At 51.9% G+C, this 24,264-nt stretch overlaps 1 protein-coding gene across 3 annotated transcripts in view; it reads right to left on the bottom strand.

Annotated features, from left to right (window-relative positions):
• Positions 1-24,264, bottom strand: part of SYNE3 (spectrin repeat containing nuclear envelope family member 3) — an 88,441-nt gene that overhangs the window by 15,264 nt on the left and 48,913 nt on the right. For all 3 annotated transcript variants that reach the window (XM_019746262.2, XM_074326976.1, XM_074326975.1), the window contains exons 5-15: positions 19,530-19,691; positions 17,541-17,888; positions 14,870-15,006; positions 13,509-13,683; positions 8,448-8,630; positions 7,428-7,571; positions 6,494-6,628; positions 3,188-3,349; positions 2,862-3,034; positions 2,270-2,399; positions 622-783 (exon numbers count right to left, since the gene is read on the bottom strand). In XM_019746262.2, the coding sequence (XP_019601821.2) occupies positions 622-783; positions 2,270-2,399; positions 2,862-3,034; positions 3,188-3,349; positions 6,494-6,628; positions 7,428-7,571; positions 8,448-8,630; positions 13,509-13,683; positions 14,870-15,006; positions 17,541-17,888; positions 19,530-19,691 (1,911 nt within the window). The remainder of the gene's footprint in view (positions 1-621; positions 784-2,269; positions 2,400-2,861; positions 3,035-3,187; positions 3,350-6,493; positions 6,629-7,427; positions 7,572-8,447; positions 8,631-13,508; positions 13,684-14,869; positions 15,007-17,540; positions 17,889-19,529; positions 19,692-24,264) is intronic.

Below are 24,264 nucleotides of genomic sequence, written 5' to 3'. Positions count from 1 at the left end.
TGTAGGACATTGGCCAATCTGGAAGAAACAGTTGTAAAACAGACCATGCGTTTGGCAGCCTCACAGGGCTATAGAGACAAAGGTCAAAATCTGGCCCTGCAGAGGTAGAGATTCTGAAAACCATTCCCCCTTTAGCTGAGACTCCTACGTCTCCATCATCAAGGTCAAAAATGGTAAGTGCCTAGATGAAGACAATGGTAGACAGAAACAAAATATTTTCAAGAGGTGGAATTGAGGAGGGCTCGGTGACTATTTAGATGTGGGAGTGAGGGAGAAAGATTTGTGGTCGATAGATTGTCCAGCTGAGCTCAGCCAGAATTGCCAACCTTCAGAATCATGAATTAAATAAACAGGGCAAGTTTATTTGCTGTTTGAAGCCACAAACTGTTGGGATTATTTGTTACATAGCAAGGGCTCATTGTAGGCTGAATAAATGAATGAATGAATGATTTTTCTAAAGTTCTTCTAAAATATTTGAACCCAAAAGGTTTAAAAACCATTGTTTATACGCAAGCAAGAACAATTCACGAGCTATGTCTGTGCTCCTTTTTGAAGAACTCCCTGGTGGCAAACATCTCTGAGGCAAACCCTGTGGAAAGGGGCCTTTCCTTGGGAACAAACCTGCAGCTTCGTTTCTCTGGTCCTGAAGTCCTGGGCTGTAGCAGTTCTCATTGCGATGACTCTAACCAGCTTAGAATTTTCCACCTGCAGCCACTGCTCAAAGTCCCTCAGGAGCTGGGAGAAATCTTCATGGCTGCCTTCTGCTTCCTGGGGCAGATTTGCCTGCAGGAAAGCACAACGTGACCAAAGCATCAGCAGTGATAAGAGCCTACTGGCCATGTGTCCTGGGGATTCCATCTGAGGCTGAGGGGCCGGGAAGAGGTTGCCCAACAGGGGATGAGAGAGGCCTGGGGGGACGAGGAATTTCTCTACTCAAATCCTCACTGTCACATCCCGGGTCTCCGAGTGGCAGCCACCATCATCCATTAGCAAGACGGTTATGGTCATGGTTATCCTTCTGCCACTCCTGTCCCTCTCCAGCTCTGCAGCCAAAGTGATCGTTGTAGCATGCAAGTCCATTCAGCTGAGCCCTCACTTATACACGATGGTGGCTTGGTGGCTTCTCACACTCCTTGCTGTGGCCTGAGAGCCTCAGGTTCCAGCTCTGCCTGACCCCGCAGCTCATGCCATCTTCCTCCTTCTCTGAGCCCACAGACACATCTCAGGCCCTGGCACTTGTGCTCTCTCCCTCGGGTCTTTGCACACATTGTCTCCTCTGCATGGGATGTACCCATCTCCACTCCTCTCCTCACCTCCCAGCCAGCTGTGAGGCTTCCCTTGACATTTCTTTTCTCCTGGGAGGTTTTCCCTACCCCAGGAGGGACGTGACGGGGTCACGGTCACTCTGCCACAGGCTCCCCTGCCATCACATAACATGCTTTCTGTAAACCCTTATTTATTATAATTGCCTGTGTTTCCCACTTCTTTGTCCCTCAAAATGTGCTCCGAGGCCCAGCAGCAGGGGCTTGTAGAAATGCAGACTCATGGGCCCCCACCCCAGACCTACTGAATCAGAATCTGCAGTTTCAAATGATTGCTCGGCAACATGAAAGTTTCTGCACTGGATTCTAGATTCTCTGCCGGTCGGAAGTGTTTCTGTTTTATTCACAGCTGCACCCCACCTCCAGGCTCAGTCCTCAGAACACTCCCTAAGTGCCTTTTGGATGGAAAACGAAAGACTCAACGGGAGCATGAATGGAGTGACACGCTGTCTTTTAAGAACAAGGAAGGAATTTCTTTTCGATGTGCTTCCTTTTTTTTAAGGCAATCAGGGGACAGGATGGATGATACAATGTATTCAGGTGAGTTCTTTTTAACAAATACAACTTTTGGCGCACACACACAAAAAAGAATACCCATCTCGTGTGATTTCAGTTTGCAATCTGGGGCCAGCAGGACGATTTCAACCCTGACCCTCTCCTCCCTGCTGGTGCCCAGTTTTTTGAGGGGTAAGTGCCTGTCTGCCCAGGGAATGCCCAGGACCTTCTCCGGGGATCTGGGCCTGAGGTCTCTGAGTCCCTCCGTCCAGTGGCACAAGGAATGTGTGTGCTACAGCAAGGCAGGCTCACCTGAGACGGGATGTGTCCAAGCCCTGAGCTGAGCGTGTGGCCTCGGGCAGGGTGGAGGGGGGCTTTGCTGGAGATTTCCCCTCCCCAATCACTGGCCTCAGGATCTGACCCCTCCTGGAAGGCCCACGAGACAGACTCACCCTGCGGTGACGCCTGGAAACAGAATCCGTGGGGCTGATGAGGAACCCAGACTTTGGGATGTTGTTGGTGAAAATCATTCTCTTCCCTGAATCCACTTCTGTCCTCTGCAGCTGCCGGTTTCTGATGAGGCTAAGAAGACAAACAGCCAGTCAATGTGGGGACATGATGGGGACTCAGCAGGTCACGAGAGAAGTGATGGAATTGGGGCATCTTGTGGTGGGAAGCTACTTCTGGTCTTCCCGAGTCAGTGTCTATCCTTCAGGTTTGTCAGAACGGCTCCAAGGCACATGCATTTCCGGTTTCCTACATGAGACCCACGTGACTGTCGTCAAGGTGCATGTCCCGACTGATGCAGGTGCGGCCCAAGCCCGAATGGACGAGAGGCTGAGCCCCAAACTAGGACATTTCTCTGCTCCTACTGCTCCTGCCACAATGCCCACTGGGCCAGGATGGAGATGCCCACAGGCCTCTGGTGCCAGGTCTGGCACACAGCAGAACCCCAGCCATCTGGTCCATGGCACCACTGAGCTCTCCCCTGGATGGGAAGGCATATTGTCTGAGGCGAGGCTCAGAGCCAGGAGGCCCTCTCACCTCAGCAGGCTTTCCTCCAGCAGCCGCAGGGCCCGCCACGACTCCACCAGCTTGCTCAGCTCGTCCTGGACCACAGCGGCCCCTTCCAGAGAGGACTTCTCCATCACCAACCGGCCGTGTGCTTTGATCAGGGGCAGCTGGGCCTCCTTCTCCGGGAATTCAGCCAGTAGCCTCTGAAGGACACACACACACACACACACACACACACACACACACACACACACAGTGAGGCCTGGGGAAGCGGTCTCTGCTCCCCTATGTCGATACTTCGGCCTCTCAAGCCTGCTTTGGGGGATGCCACATCTCTGCTGGGAGAGCCATCTTACCTCGATTTCGGCCTCTCGGGACTGGGCATCCCACGGGCCTGTGTCCCTCTGGTATGACTCCAGGTTCTGAGTGACCATGGCGATCCACTGTCGCAGCTCCAGCAGCTCGTGGCTGAAGGTGCAATGTTCCCGCACGCTTCGCTCGCACCGGTCCATGAGGTCCTGCAGCACAGCCCGGGGGGCCCAGGGCACCCTGAGTGCCAGCCCAGGCTGAGCCCCTGGCCACCCCACCCTGCAAGGCCCCCAGACCTGCACAGGCCCCAGGGCGAGATGGCACCCAGGGCTCCCCAACAAGCGAGAACAAGAGACGCTGGTCCTCCCTTCTGCACAGTGCAAGGATTTACCCCGGAAAGACCAACTCTGGTATAAAGAGCCTCTAAGGCTATCTCACTTTTATGGAAAGTACCAAATCTGGAAGAGGGTGTGGGCAGCCAGAGCTCTCGCCCACCACGGGTGTGTGGGGGGTGTAAACTGGCACAACCACGTGAGAAAACCTCAGGTCGATATGTACTAAAACTGAACACAGGCCTCCCTATGACCCAACCATTTCACCCCTGGGTGTATGCCCATCAGATGCAAGCACATCTGCACCGAAAGGCAAGCGTGAGGTGTCACCTGCTATAGCCCCAAACTGGAAACTACCCAAGAGCCCATCAACTGTAGGATGGATGAATACACTGAACTATAGTCATCCAGGGGAATATTTTACAGCAGTGAGAATGAACAACCCATACCACAATTTAATACATTATGGATGGATTTATACCCATCATGAGGACCACACACAAAAACATTCTGTCTGGTTCAGCTTCAAGAACACAGAGAACCAGGCAGACCCAACTATATGCTGTTCCAAGTCAGGGTTACTTTCAGGTGTCAGGAGTGGTAGGTGGTAACTGCAGGGGATTGAGGGGCTTGTGGGGGGGGCGGTGCTGGTGTTCTGTGTCACGATCTGGGTGCCGCTAACATGATGTGCTCAGTTTTTTTATTATATCAAGCTGCACACTTAGCCGGTCACTTTTCTGTATGTGATTACACTTCAGTAAAAAGGATTTTTAAATCGTCTTGCTCTTATTCCCCTCCCCTGGGTCAGTCGTTACTCAGCTCTCTGAAGCTAGGGCCCTACTCTTCTCTGTCCCCATAAAAGGTGGGCTCGGTATCCAACAAAGTAGACATTCTCCACCCTGCTGGTCACCCCGCCTGGGACCCGCCCTCTCAGCCACCACAGGCCAGTCAGACCCCAGGGCCTGTCATCCCCTCTCATGCTCCGATCACTGGCTTAAGTCTTCGTGACTCTGCTGGGCCACCACAGGCCCTGCCTTCCTGATCCCACTGGCTGACACCGGCTGACACCACTGGATGTCAGGACCACCAGGAGCGGGACACATGAGAGGGTACACCGCATCTGTCCTCAACAAACCATTGACAAGGGCCTGAAAAACGCTCTACTACTCCTCTTCCCTGTGCTCTCCCTCCCACCGTCCCCTCCTGTCCCTGTACACCAGCATCAGACCCGATGGCCTGCAGTGGCCCCCATTGCTAAGTGGGGCACACGCCTGCCCCTGGGACGGGGGCGGAAGCTCACTTGGGCTGTGGGAGACGGACTTATTAGAACGCATTAGACTTAAAGAGCACTGAGTACCAAAATAATAAAAGAGGGGCAATACTTCTTCAAAGAAGTATTTAAATAATACAGAAGTATGATAGTCTTAGAATATCACCTAATGATGGTCAGTTAACGCTTCTTATTATTCTAATGATCAACTCATCATTGGATGCAGACATTGACGCTGACGTTTGCTGCTGGTACTACGGGCTCCTGAAGGGCGGGACCGTGATTCCAATTTCTCTGCTCCCCCTGCCTCACCCTTCAGACCACTAGCTGCTGATTTAGTCAATGGAAGTAAATGAATCCATCTAGGCCTTATGCGTCACTCAGACCACTGGGTCTCTCTGGGTAGAGCTGTGTTTCTTGGAAACTCATGGGGGGGTTCGATTACTGCAACAATGACGGGGTGGGGGTGATGCCAGCAGACAGCGTGAGAGCCATGGGTGCTCCCATCCACTCTGGGGAAGACAGTCCACGACACAGAACTGCCCCACCCCCACACGATTTTCTCATGCCCTACCAACACCCACGCGGTGAAAAACCTGTGTATCGGGGCCTGAGCTTAGAACCTTACTCTGGTTAACATACCAACACAAAGAGGTTTTTGCAGTTTTAATAAACACGCTGCCTTTCCAGGAACACACCTATTTTGTAAACTGACAGCAGAATGCACTCTGGTTTCACTGAAACTTTACCAAGCGCTGTTAACATTGCAGGAAATCTCATCCCTAGAGGCATTTGAGGCTGTTGGGTCGCATAGACGGGTGTGTTGTGACCACCTCCTTCTATCCTTAGTGCGGCCATCTCGGAGTACTTAAGTATGGGCAGACATTATTTTTCATAAATATTTTCCTTTTATTTCTCTGTTCTACTATAGAAAGGGAATTGCACTAAATTTTCAAACGGTGTGGGTACTTATACTATCTATGAACTTCAGAACTGCAAAGAGGGTGGTAGGAGTATTTGTTATTAAATAGGGCATGCAGGGTCCGGTTGGGTGGAGAACCCGGCCTTAGACTGAGTTTTCTTGAAGTATGGCTGCCTGAGAGCAGGCTTTGTGCTCCTGGGGCATTGTTACACACGCAGACCCAAGCCCCCATCTGCATCAGCAGCAGAATGGGGCCTGGGGCCTGCATTTCAACTTGTCCTCAGGGGATGTTTGAAGGACCCTCAATTCCCATTCCCCCCACTCAAAAGGGAACCAATCCTTTGAGGACACCCGAAAGATCCAGGTGGCCACTAGAGGGCACTGCAGATGAGGGTCCTGGCCACCAGGACAGGCTTTTCAACCTCACATTCAAGCTGCAAACATGATGAGGCCTCCTGCCCGCTGGGCCTTTGTTAGGATCTGAGCAGTCTGTGCTGTTCTTGGGCCCCTGGCACGTGTGGAATTGTATATTTACTTGTTGGCTGCTGACTCATTGTCCATCTACCCACTAGAATGGAAGCCCAGGGAGAACAGGGATCTTGGCTGTCTTGTTCATGCCGCCTCCATCCTTAGGGCCCAGGACACTGCCTGGCACACAGGAAGCGCTCAATAATTGCCTGCTGAATGAATGAGGAAGGGAAGGAAGCAAGGGAGAAAGAAAAAGAAGAGTTGGAAGGAACGAAGGAAGAAAAGAGGGGAAAGGCTCCGGGAGTGTTCGATTCCAGGGCCTGGTATCTGTCACAGCAGACGCCCTCGGTCGGTCCCTTACCTCCAGAGATCTCTGTAACGCCTGGTAGTCGGCAGAAAGCTGGTCCATTTTATGCTGGTGGTTGGGGTTCCCCTGGACGAGCGGCCTCACGGCCTCCATCTGCACCCCCAGGTCCAACCCCTCTTCCTGCAGGCCCTGCAGCAGAGGAAGGAATGAGTGGGGGGGTCCTTTCTGCCTCTCGTCATGGACGCTGATCAGGATGAGAGCTCTAAGTGGGAGAGATTGGGAGGGTCCCAGGACATGGGGCTCCCCAAATCCAGAGGCTGCACTACATGGCCGTCTGATGGCCCCATGCTCAGGGCTGGTGAGAATTCTTTAAATGAGACAAAAATATTCTGAGAAATCATGAAAATAAACTGGGGGGATAAACACATGTGGACTCTGCCTTGATGACCCTCTCTCATTACGAAGAATCACATCCCAGCTTTAGTATTAAAGCCCCAAAAGCACCATTTTTAATGTCTTCTAAACAACACTCCACTGATGTAGGAGCGAGGCTGGGTTTTTAAAGAGATCAGTGTTGCGTCATATGGATTTTAAAAACCAGCAAACTCCTCACCCAGCCAACAGTCACCCGTGAGCTGCCTATGTCCAGTCCATCCACATGTGTTTTAAAGCATTTATTCTGGATCCCCAAATTGGTTTGTTTAAGTGAAGGCCTCTGGATTCATTAGAATCACTTAGCAAAGCAACTTTAAAACAAATACCAATGTCAGACTTTGGAATCACAGGGTAAGTAAAACGACAGCTTATCATTTTATTAGGCTTGAGAATCAGCTGTTGGGAGGTGTGCCAGGAACCATCAGGTAAATCAGCAGAAATCCAGTCAAGACAAAACGTCAGTCACGGGCCAGCTGCTGCTGGGGAGGGGCGCTGCTTCCAGGTACAGCTGAGCACGGGAGCAGAAGTGACACGGACCCCACCAACTCCTTACCTGCAACCTTGAAAGCTGGGCCTGTTTCCCAGGAAGGTCCGGCTGAAGTCCGTTCTCGGCTTGGACCCTGACTTGAAGATCTGAGAGCTTCCTCTGCAGGGGCTCAAAAGCAGCCCCAAAATCTTTGTGCTGAGCAAGCAAGCTCTGTAGAGACACAGAAGAGGCAGCAGACAGATTAAGAGCTTTGCTCACAACACAGCTGCTCTTTCTCCAGCCTCTGTCTCCTCCTCCAGGAAGCCTTCCACCCCTCCTCAGTTACCATAGTGTCCCCACATAATAGTTATTCTGCCGTCTAGAACAGGGGCTGGCAAACTCCATCCTGTATGACACACCCCAAATCCCACTAGAGCTCTGTTTTTGCAAATAAAGTTTTATTGGAACGCAACCACACCCATTCATTTACAGCCGCTTTCATGCTACAGTGGCAGAGTTGAGCTACAACAGACCGTCTGACCTGCAAACCCTAGACTGTTTCCTACTTGGATTAGTGAGATTATGGATGCGAAGCTCTCAGCAGGTGCCTGGCCCCTCCTCAACATCCCATGGACCACACCTCTCACCATCCTCATTCGATGCTCAGCCAACATTTGTTACATAGAGATTAAATTGTCTGCAACAGGTCATGTTACATCTACGGTTTAATGTAGTCCTTTAGGAAAATGGGTCCCTGATATAACGGCTTCCAGCTCTCGGGTGATTAACAGCTTACATATTTTCTGTGTTTTCTCATTTGACACTCCTCCAGCTTTCCGCAGGAGACGGTTCAGTGACTACAAGGTAGAGAGGGGACTTGGGGTGGACTCAGGGCAGACAGGTGGTCAGGAGACCACTTAGAAGGATACAGACGAAGAGCCAGAGATTGTGGGTGCAAATAGATGTGCTCAGGGCCACAGAGTGGCACGTGGCGGAGCTGAGATCAGAATGCAAGGCTGCCTGCACCCCCCTCCCGCCCCTCACCCCCAAGGGTGGCCCCCTCCTCGGCTGGGCCCCAGTGCTGGGCAGACAGCAAGTAGGGTTCACCTGTAGTTTGCTTTTCCTCTGCAGAAGGCTGTTGTGTAGCAGGTCTCTGTCCCTCACGGAACTCGCCACCTGGTCCAGGAGGGCCGTGGCTCTCTCCTGGCCAAAGATGCCACTCAACAGATCTTTCTTCAGCTGCAGCATGGTCAGCTGCTGCTTCAGGCGGGAGCTTTCTGCCAGGGCCGCCTGTGGGAGACAAGGCCTCCATTAACCGTGGAGCACGATGGGGCAAGGAGAAGCTGGGAACCAGTGCCTGGAGCACACCTGTTCTGTTGCAATTCTAGGAGGCTGAGCCTTTGTGCTGGGGTCTAAGGAAGCGACAAACATAAGAAGAAACGGGGTGGCAGGAATGTGGTGGGGAGGCCCTGAATTTCAGGGTTAACTTGATTCCTATCTCACCCCCACATCCATCTTATTAGCAAAGCCTGAGCAAGAATTCTACCACCGACGTGTCTCGGAAGTCCGTCTCCTCCCCATGTCCACTGCCACTGACTGTCACACAGCCTCAGCCTCGCTCGCCTGGACCACAGCAGCTCCTGACCGCCTGCTGCCCCTCAACTGCACCCCACAATCAACCATCCCCACCGCAGCTGAACCCAAACAAATAAATTTGACCTTCTACTCAACGATCTCCTTTCACCAACAGCAGTGGGCCACCCACCAGGTGGTGTTTGGGATGTTTTGAAGGGGCTAAAAGCTTATGGAAGCACAATCAGCAGGAATTCAGGAAGGTTCCCCAGAGGAGGTGGCCCCAGAGTGGAGTCGTGATGTGTATGAGTTCACCAGGTAAAGAGGGAACCTAAAGGGCACTCAAAAGCCCCCTTGCAATGGGCAGCTGCTCCCACACAGCTAGAACTCTGCACAGCCTAGGCCCCACCTCCTCCAGGAAGCCTTCCCTGACCACAGGTCCAACCTACACTCACCCTTCCTGCCACAAAGCCCTGTGCCAAGCCTCAGGCTCCTGCTAATTAACCAGTTGTTTTGGCTAAGTACCTCTTGTTTCTCTAACAGAGGGCCCCAGGTCCTGGAGGCCAGAGGTTTTATTGTCAGCTGGCCAGAGTCCTTCCATTTCTACTTGATGATGTTACTGAGATACTGAGCTCATCACAAGACGGGGAGAGGAAGAACAAAGACCCCAACCCAGGTAACTGCAGTCCAAGGCAGAACGTGATTGTTTTCCTAAGCAAAGTTTCAATTGAGTGCTGTGGGTGTTCAAGGCAGAGGTGGACACTCCTGGCTGGGAAAATCCGAGAAGGCTCCTCAGAAGAAGCCATATTGGAAGGGCAGAGGGAGTCCCTGGAAGAAGGGCGGTATTAACATGGCTGACACAGATAGACTGGTATAACGTGTGGACGAGGGCGTGTGGTTGGTGACTGGCTACATGGAGGTCAAGCCTCTTTAGGTAGGGGGTCACCTTCACCCCCTTTCTCCAAACCCAGATGCAGTATCATGGGGGTTAAGAATTCCGGCTGAGGAGCTGTGATCATGGGTTGGATTATATACTAGCTGGGAGGCCTTGGGCAGTTCTGAGCTTCAGTTTCCCCATCTGTAAAATAGGAGTACTCACACCCCAGCTCATGGTTTGTCATGAGGCTTAAGTAAGATGATACTTACGAAGCATTTAACATAGTGTGAGACTCATAGGGAACGCACAACAAAAGAGCTATTCTCATTTATTTCCATTTAACCAGCTGTTACGGGTTGACCTATGTCCTCCCCAAAAAAAGGGGTGGCAAAAATCTCTCCCCTACTACCTCAGAATGTAACGTTCTTTGGAGATTGGGTATTTACAGAGATAATCAGTCAAAGTGAGGTCATTAGGGTGGGACCCTAATCCAGTAGGAGTAGTGACCTAGTTAAAAAGGGAAATTTGGACCATGCACAGAGGGAAGATGATGTGACGACGCCTGGAGAGAACGTGTCCATGTGATGACAGAGGCAGAGACTGGAGTGATGGGTCTATTAAGTCCAGGAACACCAACAACTGCGGCAAATACCAGAAGCTAAAAGAGGGCAGGGAGGATTCTCCCCTAGAGCCATCGGGGAGAGCAAGTCCCTCCCGACACCAGCCTCCAGAACTGTGAGAAAATGAATTTCTGTTGCTTTCAGCCACCCAGTTTTTGGTACTTTGTTTCGGTCGCCCTAGGACACTGATATATCAGCCATGCCCAACTTTGGGGGCTAAATGTTTCAGTTCTTGAGGAAGCATGCAGGTTCACAGACCTGAGGCTACAAGCAGGAGCTGAGTCAAGAACAGATGGGGCTGGCGGCTTGAGGTCTGGTGTGTGACATCCAACCACCCCCTTCCCCGGGCAGGCTGGTGAGAGTGATACAAGACGCTCCCAATCAGCAAATGACGTCCAAACATGAACAAACCAAAGTTCTGGCCCTACTTGTTCCCCTGCTGCTCCATGAAATTCCTGCTCCGGGAGTCCAGGGTCACTCTCTGGAAAGACAGGTCCTCTCCCTCCTACATCAAGAAGGTCCCGGTTTACTTTCTGCCCCCAAGGGAAGGACAGGACAGAAAAGCAATCATGACACAGTTAAGGACAGCACTTGCTGTGGAGTCAGACAGACAAGGCTGGGTCAAAGCCAGCCTTCCCACTTAAGGAGTGGGTGACCTTGAACAGGTGGCTTTTCTTCTCTGAGACTTGGTTTCTTTCCTCCACAATCAAATCAGGATAATAATAAAACTGCTCTGTTTGCCTCACAAAGCTGTGTCTAGAAACCAATGTGAAAACAGGGACAAGAACATTAGATGAAAGTCTAGAACCCACCATTCTGGCCCCAGCTCTGCCTCTCTTGAGTGGCCTGACCTTGAACAAGCACCCTAACTTCTTCCTGGCCCCAGTCCCTCAGCAAAATGAAGAGGAGAACGGCAGAAATGGAGACAAAACTCTGTGTACATAGATATTCAACACATATTAACTGTGACAAGGAACATAGGAAACAACCTAAATATCTAACTGTGGATACATTAAATAAAGTATGGCACACCCAAATGGAATACTATGCAGCCATTAAAAATTATGGCTTTTAGAACAATTTTAAATGATGGTGAGGAAAAGCGCATATATGTAGAGTGGAAATATCAGTGGATATAACAATAAATAAAATAAATAAATAAAAATTGTAATTAACTAAAGCTTCTGTCGACTGGTGACCAGATCTCACGGAAATAGCCAGATGGAGTTTCATCAGATACAAACGGTATATCTGGGATCGTCTCACATAAAATTGAGATTTCTGGCACATGAAATTCACTTTAGGGATCCCTGAGGAGTACCTCAAAAAGATGAGCCATCAGGGCAACCGGATGGCTCAGTTGGTTAGAGCGCGAGCTCTGAACAACAGGGCTGTTGGTTCGATTCCCACATGGGCCAGTGAGCTGCGCCCTCCACAACTAGACTGAAGACAATGAGCTGCCGCTGAGCTTCCGGACTGGTGGCCGGATGGCTCAGTTGATTAAAGCGCAAGCTCTCAACAAGGTTGCCAGTTCAATCCCCACATGGGATGGTGGGCTGCGCCCCTGCAACTAAAGATTGAAAATGGCGACTGGACTTGGAGCTGAGCTGTGCCCTCCACAACTAGATTGAAGGACAACTTGGAGCTGATGGGCCCTGGAGAAACATGCTGTTCCCCAATATTCCCCAATAGAAAAATAAATAAAAAAGGATGAACCATCATCCTTCGGAGCATGGGGGGAAGGGAGCCCACAGGCCCTCCGGAAGGAAAGGCCATGCACTGCAGCTTAATATGGAGAGAAAACACTTGCTCCAACCTGAGCCCCAACAGCCCCAAGTGGAGAATCACGAGGCAGACAGTCCAAAATGCAGGTGCTGGTCTATGGTCCAGGACGGTTCAGGAGTGTGCTGAAGGGTGAGTAGGGCCCAACCCTGGTTATCACCAAGTCGGACAGAAAAAGTGATGGAGAAAGTGCTCCAACATGTTATCAGCGGTTCTGTGGTTTGTGGGAATGTGAGTGTTTTTTGTTTTCTTCTTCACAAATCCTTACTTTCTCCAAGTAAGCATGACTTTCATAATCAGAATGAAAATTAATATAAAACGGGGCTTACACCTGATACTCTGGTGTGTCTCTTTCACACTCTATGTGTCTAAGAATCTCTAGAACTGAAAGCACTGTATGGACTTCGGAGCTCCAAGATACCCTAAGGCAGTGTTGACAGGCAAACAGAGCTACCATGTTGACAGGCATTTGTGGCAGACACTGTTGGCTGCTCACCCAACAGCCATTCCTCCTTCTTCCTCATCAAACAACCAGGATTTTGTTTGGGTAGCAAAGATCCCAGTTCCAGGTTCCAGGGTTATGGCCATAATTGGTACAAGCCGGTCATGGCAATCCCATCACCCTCAGTCAGTGATTGGTCCGAGGATGGTCAGATGACCTGGTGTGGCCAATGAGGTGTAAGGGGAGTCTGCCAGGGCTTCTGAGAGGAGGATTTGCCTCTCTGTTGGAAATGGTAGATGGAGAGTGCCCTTTCGCCCCCATGCTGTTCCTTCCTGCACAAGATGCTGTTCCTGTGAGGAGGCATGCTTCTGTGAGGATGCATGCTTCCAGCGGTGGCAACCATCTTGGGGCAATGAAGGGAGACACAGCTTAGAGCTGGAAAGAACCTAGGTCCTGGATGATACTGTTGAGCTATCAAGCCAGCCATGGACCTAAAGGTCTCTGTGTCTTAAGCCATCACTGGTCAGGTTTTCTGTCACTGGTCACATGCACCCTAACTACTAGATGGTAAAGGTAATGGCCTGACAGCTCTCTCAGAATTCCTCATGCATTCCCCCCACAGGAATGTCTGCAGTAGGGTCCTGCAGGGAAAGGGTATGGGAGGGTCAGAGTCCTGGGGTCACCCCAGGCACCAGGCTTTGCCTTCTACCCAAGAACTGACCATGACCTTTGTATCTGATGTGTTGACATTTCCTGGACACATAGGACTCCTAAGCCAGACACGATGCAATGAGCTCTACCCAGATATCCAGAGAAGCCAGGACCACACCTCCCCCAGCTGCATCAGCCAGCCCTCCTGGCAGGACCATGGTTACCTCCATCTGGGGCAGGAAGGTGTGAATGGAGGGCAGGTCTGGCAGGCTGGCCGTGACATCCAGGAGCCTCTGGGCCAGGGCCTTCCACAGCTGCAGATCCTGCAGAGGCCGCTGGAAACGCTGCCACAGCTCCACCCCCGTGGTGTTGCGTAGCCTGGTGCTCCTCCCCTTCATGCTGCAAGGGCCACGGGCGGGAGAAACCAAGAGAGGAGGGAGTGGGGTCAGTTCTACAGTGAGGCCTCTGCCCAGACTCCCAGGCAGCCTGGCCTGTGTTGCCCCCTGGGTGGTCCCGCTCCGTCCCCCAGGCTGTTGGAAGTGTCTGTGGGGCCTCAGAGCGCTATGACCTCTGGATAAAAGGGCACTGGAGGGACACCAGCCCTCACACAGACTGGCAGGCCAGCTTCATGAGCAGGGAAATATGGAGACCCTAGACAGGTACCGCCTGCCCTTAAGCACCTTGCAGAAGCAAACAAAATCCCTTTTTGAGTAAGATATCATCCTCCCAGGTCCAAATAATTTCTACAGATGATTTTTCAAAAACAATATCCAGCACCCAGCCACAGATAACCAGCACCTGACACCTCAACAAGAGAAACTGGAGGGAAAGGGAAACACTCGGCCACCCTGGCCCACTGCCTGCTTTGTGCACAGGTAAGGCAAGCCCACCCCAACCCGCACCTTAGCATCCCCGGGGGATCCAGGCAGCTGCTCTGAACAGGCAAAGGTGGGGCCTGAGCACACTGCGGGATGAGAGACACACAGCAAGGAGAGAGCTCCTCGAGTTCATTCTGGAGGAACCCCCTGGATCAGGCAGAGGAAATGGGAGGTGGAAGATTGTGCTGTGTTCTGAACACCTCTGAGGCTCACGTGGTGAAAACAGGGTGGATATTTGACCTATTGGTCTTTGCTGAGCTAGGCAACTGGAGACCCGCTGTGTCTGAGCCCGTGGGCTGAGGGGGAGGTAGAGGCTGGCCCCGGAGACAGGCTCAGATGCTTCTGTCAGCACCCCCAGCAGGCAGGGGCATGACGGCTGTCTACTGAAAAGCCCTCGCTTTGGGTCATTACATGATGGACCGGTCCCCAGTGCTAAGCTGCCTAAAGAGACTTGCTGGAAATGAGTGCATGATCCACTAAGCATGGAGAAAAGCATTGTTCAGTCCTCTTTCTGGGAGCAAAACACAAAATACTGTCAAAAGGGACAGCACCCGAGCCGAGTGAGACCTTGCAACAGCCAGTTGTTGAGAAGTGTAAGAACTATTTACGAGTTACCAGGTTCCTAGAGAAAGCTAACCCGCCTCCTGGAGATGGCATTAGGTGGGGAAAGAAGGCGCCGTGTCCCGCCACCGTCGGCCCCCAGGTACCTCTGGTACTCCTGGATGGCAGCCACAATGCTCTCGGGGAGCAGCTGGAGGTCGTGGGGTAAGAAGATCAGCTCCTTCAGCTGGGCCTGCAGCCGGTCCACCCGTGGCTCCTCCGCAGCCAGCGCGGCCCGAGTTGCCTGCAACACACAGATGACCCCCGAGGAGGCACGTGAGGTTCTGCGACAGGACAGGGGGGGTGTGCGCAGGGGGATGAGTGTGGCTGGTGGGAGGAGGCCAGCCAGGGAGAAAACTGTCACCAAGGGCAGGCGCTGGGGCCCCGTGAGCTCAGCCCCTGCTCCCCGAGCTCCTGTTAGTTCTGTGGCTCTCACCAAGCTGTTTTTTCTCTTTATATCACCTGCCTCATGGCGTCTCATGAGTACTCGCATCTAACAACACAGATAAGTACTATCTAGGGGACATGGCCACCACACTGAATGTTCTGGGTGTCCCGTTCTTTTAAGCCCCTCAACAATTCTGGAAAGCAAGTCTCTGTGTCCCCGTTTCATACACAAGGCAACTCCAGCTAAGTGTTTTCTGACGGACGCAGGGCCGGTGAACAGTGGACCTGACCTGGGAGCCCAGCCCTCTGGCTCCGGCTCTTTACCTGCCTCTTCAGCACCAATGGGAACAATGGCCCACAGGTGCTTTGCGATCCACCTATTGTTGTGGGCAGGCTGTGAAGACAGCCGCCCTCCCCACCAGCGCTCCAAGCGGCTGCTGCCTGCATTGTGACACTTCAGATGGCCCCTTCCGGCTGTCCTGGGCAAGCTGTGGGGCCTCTCAGCGCTCAGTCCCCTCGTCTATAAAAAGGGGTTGTGGCAGTGCCCCCGCACAGGGCTGTGCAGCACTCAGAAGGGCGTGCTGGGTAAATAACAGCCTCAGGTGACGATTCTGAAGATGAAAGCATCCCTCACGCACACAGGCTTTCTTTACAAGTTGTTCTTTCAAGCAAGGCCCTGACACACCTGCTTCCCTGAAGTTTGCCTGTTTCTCAAAGATGGAAAACAGCCCACATTTCCTTGGTACAGGGTAGGCTTATGGCACTCTTCCTCCCTCCCCACCCTGCTCTGCTGGGCCAAGGGTGCTCCCAGCCCACAGCAGATCGGCCACCTTGCAGCCACACACCTGGCCTGGTCCCCAGGCACCCAGAGGGCTGGGTTGAGCATTGAGCAGGTCGGGTGTGTCTGCTCCTATAGACCTCGTCACAAGAAGTGCAAACAGTATCTGTGCAAGCACTAGTTGAAGAACAGAAGTCTGTAGTAAGAAATTCTGAAATTCCCTTTCCTTGGTTTCGGGTGAGTCATGGCTTGATCAGAGTTGAGGTGACACCTGAATGGGGCGGGACAGACAGCCTCTGTAGGGATGTGGCTCGGCCCCAGGAAAGGCTTCCTGAAACACAGCCAGAACGGGCAAGTGGCTGTGGTGACAGCGGGATAGTGGCAGGGCTTTCCAAGCCTTCCCTCCCTGAGAGCTGACTTTCTGGCCAGTGCTGTACTAAGCACTTTTTGTTTTCACACAATCATAAGGAATGTGGGAAGTGGGTCCTATTCGCACCACACGAGCATCTGAGATGAAAGTAATTCTCCCAAAGTCATCCACTTGGGAAGAAGAGGACCCAGGCCTTGAACACAGCAGTCTGATCCAACAGCCCCTGCTCTTACCCATTGCCCACACCACCTCCGCCCCGTGCAGGCAGACAGTCCTGAAGGGGAAACGATTCCCTTTTTACGAACTTGATCATGGCAGTGGAATCAGGTCTCCTACGACGCCACGAGTGAGCCCTAAGGAGTACATGTACTTTGCTCCTACCTACACCAAAATGTCGGCATATGGGCAAAATCAGAAGGAAGAGAAAAAATAGGACAACGATACAGAGTGCAGGCAGGGTCTGGGTGGCTTGCCTTTTTCTTTTCTTTTTTTTTTTTTTTTAAGGAGGGCGCAGCTCACAGTGGCCCATGCGGGGATTGAATCAGCAACCTTGGTGCTACTAGCACCACGCTCCAACCTACTGAGCCAACCAGCCACCTCTGGGTGGCTTTTCTTTTCACTATCTCCCCAATGGAACCGACATTGAGCTAACCCATGGAGTTAATAAATAAACATAGGAGTGGGGGGAGGGTGTTTATCCTATTTTTAAATCTCTCTGTCCACAAATCAAATGTCCTGTGAATATGCATGTGGGGAGGGTGCTGCGATTGGACATGTCTGGTGGGAACCCACCCCTCCCTCCCCAGGAGAGGCATTGTCTGCTTGGCCTCCTGAGGCCCCCACTGTGTTCCTTCATCACCATCTCTACACTAAGAGCTTTTCCTCTGACCTAACACTCCCTGCTCTGTGCCTGGGAAGCCCACCCCCCATCCCATCATCGGTCAAGAGAGTGGCAAACCTGTAGCCAATCTAGCTCTGGTATTATTTACCCACCGACTCATCATGTGATCCTAGGGATGCTGAGGGAAGAAAAAAAAAAAAAATCTCTCTAGGCCTCAGTTTCCTCATCCATAAAATGGGTGCAAACACCCAACCTTAGTAATATCCAAAGATCCAGGAAAACCAGAGTGAGCGCGCTTAAGACTTAGCATGATTCTCCCACCATGCAGAGGAGCTCCAAGTGGCGACACTCCCAGGCACACTTGCCACCTGGACTGACGTGGCTTGGCCAAACATTGCTTACCGAGTAGAGTCTCCAGCGGGCCACCAGCTCGTCCTCAGTCCCCACTTTCGCCATGGGCTCCAGGCCCTCCTCAGCCAGCCTCTGAAGTCCCTTCTTGAACTCTCCCACCTCGGCCTCCAGCTGCCTCTTCTGCCGCTCAAAGGCTCCCTTGGACTTGAGCAGATCCCGCAGCCGCCCCTCCTCCTCCTCCCAGAGGACCCGCAACTTCTCCAGAACTTTCCGCATCTCTTCCAGTTCTTCAGTGATCTTCTCTGCACCCCAGGGAGAGGTATTCTGGATGACCCCCACAGCCTGTTCCTCCAGCCTCTTCAAAGACTCCTCACCCCTGGGAAAATCTTTGGCGATGTCCTAAAGAGGGCAGGGGTGATAAAAAGCATGAGGGGAAAGCGACAACACTGGCTGTGTTTTCCAGAGCCCCTGGGAACCTCATGCGAAGCACTGACTGATTCCTAGATTCCTGGGTTAGAGCCACAGGCACCTTTCCAAGGGGTGGCTTGTCTGCCTTCATAACATTGACTCACCGCAAAAGGATGCAATTCCCTGCCCACATCGCTTACTAGCCATTTCATTAAGTCAAGGAGAAAGTCGCTGCCGGGTGCTTCTCTGTCTTTCACACTCCCTGACATTTGTTCATCTTCTTTTGTAACAAAGACAGAGGCAGCTCGGGCACAGAGCCTTCAGCTGACAACAGCATGGAGCCCGACAGAACCTGATGACCCCATTTGGGTTCATTATATTAATTTGTATGGTTACCTACTAATTATGAATGAGTACTGATTATCCATTTCCTTCAATGATATCAAGTTTCTTCATCGGCTTTTAATTTTTAAAAACGTTTAGATAAACACCTTTAAATCTCTTTTATTTGAAAATGCCTTCAAAATATATTTTTTTATTTTTTTATTGAAAGATCATTTACATGGAGTAAAATATGCAAATCTTAAATGTTACTGTTCAAAGACTTTCCAGAAATATGCCTGCCCATGTAGTCTACACTGTTAATCAAAATAACATCCCGGAAGATTCTAGAACTTATCTGAAATCATAGAACTTGTTATTTTTTGAAACTGGCTTCTTTCACTCAGCATAACGTTTTTCAGATTCTTCCATGCTGCCGTGTATATCAGTACTTCATTCCTTTTTATTGTGAGTAGTGTTCCTTTGTGTACATATTCTATTCTGCTTACCCAATAGATAAACATTCTATTGGATGTTTATCTATTTATCCAATACTCTGCTGATAACAACGTGAGTTGTTTTCGGTATGGGCCTCTCGTGAATAAGGTTGCTGTGAACATTCTTATATAAGGCATATAAGATATTGTTTGGTCATTGTTTTTTTTCAGAACGTGAGTCCATTTAAACACCAATATTAATGGCACAGGTCCTAGGTAGCTGTGGCAAAAGTGACACAGTGGTTCTTGAATTATTGAAGATAAGCTACCTACTCACTTTGCAGAGGGAGTCAGCAGCTCATTTGAGGTCACAGCACGTCAGGAAGGTGAGGTGGACCTAGCTTCTCCCCACTGCAGGCCTGACGCCCACCCGAGGGCTCCTTACCCTTGGCCCTGCTGACATTTGCAGCCGGACAGTTCTCTGTCATGAGAGCTGTCACAGGCATTGTAGGATATTTAGCAGCATCTCTGGTCCCCACCCACTAGATGCCAGTAGCACCCTCACCTCCAGTTGTGACAACCAGTAATGTCTCCAGACATTGCCAAATGTCCCCCATTTGAGACCCAGTGGTGCAGACCATGCTGCTCTGGTCTTGGGTTTCCAAATGCCCTGCTGGGAGCTCCATGAGGCAGTCGAGGCCCCAAACATTTTTCACTACATTCCATGCTTCTCCTTCCATGGGGTCTGCAGGCTGTGGATGTTTGTATCTCCTGTGGCCCCCCAGCCCCACCCTGTTAAGTAAACTCTAACACAGAACCCGCTGCATGTGAGCACTCCCTCGGCAGGCCCTGGGTGGACGCACAGAGGGGTTACCTGCAGTGCAGAGAGACGCTGCTTGGGGGGCAGCTTGCAGTTCCGCCCCACACAGCTGTCCGCCTTCTCCACCATCGCCTTCAGCCACAGCTGGAACTCATCCACATCTGCCTGGAAATGCTCATGCTCCCGGGTCACCCGCTCCAGCAGGTCCACTCTGTCCTGTGGAGGGGAGGAGGAGAGTCACGGGCCATGAGGGTCCCCAGGCCAGGCTGACCTGGCCTTTGAGGCCTGCCTCTGTGTGGGGTGTGTGTGTGTAAGGGGTGTGGGATGCAACCCTCAACCCTTTTGCTGCAGATAAGTGATCCCAGACGCTCCTCTCTAACTTATTAGTAATAAGCCAAGAGGCTCTTGGCTTTGGAGACCAAAGCATGTCAGTGCTGGGCCTATCAACTACACAGCTGGGTTTCTTTCCTGCCATGTCCTGGGACTGGCACTCAAGACAGGGGCCTGGTAAAAAACAACTGCTGCTACCTAATCTACCGTTTGAGCGCTCACCAAGTTGCCAGGACTACTCCAAGAACTTTACAAACATTATCGTCTCATTGCTCTCTCCTGGCCACCCCATCCTGCGGCACCATTGTTACCTAGTCTGACAGGCAAGGAAAGTGAGGCACAGAGGGGGTGAAATGACTTGCCCAAGGTCACCTGGGTAGGAAAACACCGAGATTCAAACCCAGGAGGTAAGACTGGACCTACGGGCTTTCTGCCTCATAACAACAGTGTCCACAAGGCATGCAAAGAAATGGCAGGCTGCCCCATCTCCTCCTCAGGGCAGCAATGCCACCTGAAGGGGTTCAAATCTTCTCTGTCTTCAGACAATCCCACTGAAGTTCTAACCACACGGGGACAAGATGGTGTCCTGAGAGAGGCTGACATTTGGGAACTAGTATCCCTGTTATGACACCTACTGTGTGCCTCAGGACTGTTTTTCAAAACACACCTCTGATCACAGCACCATCTCTTTAAACCCCTCGATGGCTCCCCACTGCCCCCAGGCTTAGGTCCAATGGCGTGCAGCCCAGAGGTCAAAGGCAGGATGCCATGATAAGCACCATGGTCCAATGGTCAAGCTGGGCTTGGGAGCCCACTGCCTGTGACTCGAACCCCGGCTTGCCTCGGGCACATAATTCAGTCCTCTTGCCCAAGTCTCCCCATCTGTATGGTGTGATTAATAACTGTACACACCTCGTTGGGCTGTAGTGGGAGTAAATGAGTCAGAGCTCACGTCACCCAAGAATAGCGCCAGGCACGTAGTACGCGCTTACCAACTATGAGCCATGGCTTACTGGCCCCTGCTCTCCCCTGTGCTCCTGTCACACCCAACTGAGCAAGCGGGGGCGGGGGGCGCAGGTGCCCACCTGGCTGTGCTAACCTGCGTCCTCCTCCTCTGAAGCCTTGCCCACTGCTCCGGGCTGAATGAACAACCTTCTCTCTGTGTTGTGGCTCCTGCTCGGGGAACCAAGAGCTCCCGACAGACAGGCTGCCCCTTGTTGATTTTGTCTCCCAGGTCCAGCTGGGACAGAGGGCCTTCCATTTACTCAGCATGGACATTGTGCCTGGAACTTGCCACACAGCTGTTTCATCTTCACCACAATCACAAAACCCTCCCATTAGACAAATGTCCAAATCGACGTTGGGAGGTCACAAAACTCTCACAGGGCCTGAGAGACAAGATTTAAATAACAAGTGCCGAGCTCCAAAACCACCGCTCGAGACCAGAGTTTGGGGAATAGTAGATATTCCGGCTTTACCTGCTACGTGCTTTGGGTTGCAGGCCCTCAGCCTCCTCTGTGCCCCATGTGTTGCAGCAGCTCAGACAAGCAGCCACAGGTAAACACACACAGAGAACAGCTATATTCCAAAAAAACTGAAATGCGGACACTGAAATTTGAATTTCCTATCATTTTCACACGTCATGAAAGACTCTGCTTTTTACTTCCCCCCAATCATTTAAAACTGTAAGAACCATATTTTAGCTCAGAGGCTATGCAAAATCAGGAGGTGGGCTGGATGGAGCCCATGGGCCACAATGTGTCGGCCTCAGCTCTCAGCCATGGAGCCAGGCCACGTCCAGGAGGGTCTCTGAAGCTAAGTCAAAAGTTCTCAGCTGGGAAGGGTGGGCAGACACACAGATGCAAAAACTGCTCTGCTATCTGTATGTGTCTGCCCCTCTCTTTGAGAAGCTCCTCACCAAGTCTAGGAATAGTAATTCATTTAAACCTTTGCAACGACCATTGCAAAGAGGAGAAAATATCCCCATTTTAGAGATGGGGACTCCAAGGCACAGGACCAAGTCCGTCAGTGAAGAGCTGAGAACCCCTCACTAAATGGAGTGAGGCTCAGCGCTTCACCAGCAGCGCACAGCGGATGGGAAAACACGGTGCTGTGTGAATTCTGAAAGTGGACCAAGGGCCAGTGACCCGGCTCCTTCTTCTTGTCTTTGCTGGCTCCCCCTTTCTGTGGGGTCATCTGTATCCTTCCAGAGCTTCTTCCAACCACAGGAAAGGCTCATTTATGAAACAAAGTGGGTCAGAAATAACGAGCAGAGAATAAATGCTGGCCCCCGTTGACGCTGATGGTTATAAATGTTGTAATGAAGTGAATTTGCCAAAGAAAGTGCCGGCCGGCGGCTCTGTGTGTGTGAGCGATGAGGTGCTGGCACCCGGGGCAATCCAGAGTAAATACAAGCCTCCGTGATAGGGAGCAGGCCGGCCTGAGCAGGGCAGCCATCCAGACAAGCTCTGTGCCAGGCGTAGCGATCACAGAGCACAATTCAGCCTCTGCCGGGCTGGCCACGGCCGAGGATGACAGGGGTGACGAATGGGACAGTGCTCAGCCTTCTCCAGTTAGACCAAACAATTAAAGCATCTGTAGCCGGCAGAGCTGTCAGAAATGTCAAAACCCAACCAATTAACAAAAGCAGCGTGGATCTATTCCTCTGCAAAGGCTGCACAGACAGCTTTGATTCATGGCTCAGATGCCAGACAAACACGCCTTCTTTAAGGGCGGGAAGCAGAGAGAAAGAGGACGCTACCATTTGCCTGGCCCTTCAGAAAATGGAACGGGTGGATTAAAAACACTCAGACAAAATAAACAAGCAAGACCCTACTGGCCACCAGCCTGCTGTCTCTTCTTGACTTGCAGATGCTTTGGGCTGACACAGTATTATTGCTCACACCCCCACCCCCAGCTGGGCTACTTGTCCTGGTCAAGAATCTCCCTGCAGGGGTGGTCAGAAGGCCCCAGTCCGGAGCTGGCCCCCACAGTGCTTCTGTGGTCCTGTCCCCATCCACAGGATGGGGCTTTGCTCGTTAATATATTGGAAGTCAAAAATGGATTTTCAGAGGTGAAAATGGCCTCTTAACCAGCATGAGACAAGTTGAAATGGGCTCTTATTGGTGAAGGATGAAGTATTAATATGTACAGTATCAGCAACAGACTGAGTTGTGTCCTCCCCAAATTCCTATGTGGAAGCCTTAACCCCCAATGTGATGGTACTTAGAGACAGGGCCTTTAGGGGGTACCTGGGATTAGATGCGGTCCTGAGGGTGGGGTGGCCTTATATGAGGAGACACCAGACAGCTTTCTGTCCCTCTCTCGGCCATGAAGACACAGTGAGAAGGCAGCTGTCTACAAGCCCAGAAGAAGCCCCTCACCTGACACGGAATCTGCTTGATCTTGGACTCCCAGTCACCAGAAGTGTGAGGAATCAATTCCTGTTGTTTAAGCTCCCCGGTGTGTGGGTCTCTGTTACGGCAGCCCGAGCAGACTAAGACAACCTCCCGGGGATCCCCTGGGAACAGGCCTGGACCTCCAGGAAGCCTTCCACAGCCCTGGTAGGAGTTTGCCTGCCTGCCTAGAGGTGGCTTGCTCATGTGCTTTGACAGAGACTTTTATGCCAGGTGAGGCCTTCATCACAGGTAAAGCAGGTGACCAGGAGGCATCTGGGCCACCAAGAATCTTTGGGGGCTACTGGACACATGGTGTTCCCACCCTGCTCAGGATGGAGCCAGAGTGTTTTGCTTCTGTCCAGGGTGGGGTCCGCCCACGAGGTTGATCCCGTTTTACTGATGAGGACCTTTGGGTTGGGACCTAACTGTCTTGCCAAGGGCAATGGAAAAGCGTGCGCCTCTCAGTAGCTTCTCAGTCTCCTGAGGGTCATAGCACCCTCTGGAATCTGATGGAAGCTACGACTCTTCTGCCAGCAACATGCCCGCTCACACACCAGCTGGAATCTGACTTTCCCACCTGCCACCTCTCAGTGTCCTACAGCCATCGCTGGGGGAGACAAGAAACAGCTCCATGGGTCCCCACCCTTCTCCCCATCCAGGGCCTAACAGGCTCGCAGGGAATAAGAACGGAGCTCCCAAACCCTGGGCAGCAGGAAAAAGAGAGAACTCAAGTGTCCGTGAGCTGCAGCCAACCTGGAAAAGCCAAACTGCATTGACTCGCTACATAGGATCCAGTCACCCTGAAGATGCCAGTGCCCCATTTCCAAGTTGGGGCTCAGACTTGACCAGTTCATCTGGCAACTCCGAGGGCTTCCAGCAGGGCTGCCTGCCCCCCACCCCCATCCTCACTCGGCCAAGGCCCCCACCCTCCAGCCCTCAGGACCCTGCCAGCCAGGCTCTGCTTCCTGAAAACCTTCAAACCCTCCGAAGCAACTTTCTCCTGCCTCCAGAGGCTCCAAACATCCCACTTATTGTGTGCCCCCCACCACTGACCCACAGAA

The sequence above is a fragment of the Rhinolophus sinicus genome, linkage group LG03 (assembly GCF_036562045.2).
Source record: "Rhinolophus sinicus isolate RSC01 linkage group LG03, ASM3656204v1, whole genome shotgun sequence".
Lineage (NCBI taxonomy): Eukaryota > Metazoa > Chordata > Mammalia > Chiroptera > Rhinolophidae > Rhinolophus > Rhinolophus sinicus.
Note: the sequence above shows the minus strand (reverse complement) of the source record. Positions and strands in the feature narration are given on the sequence as shown.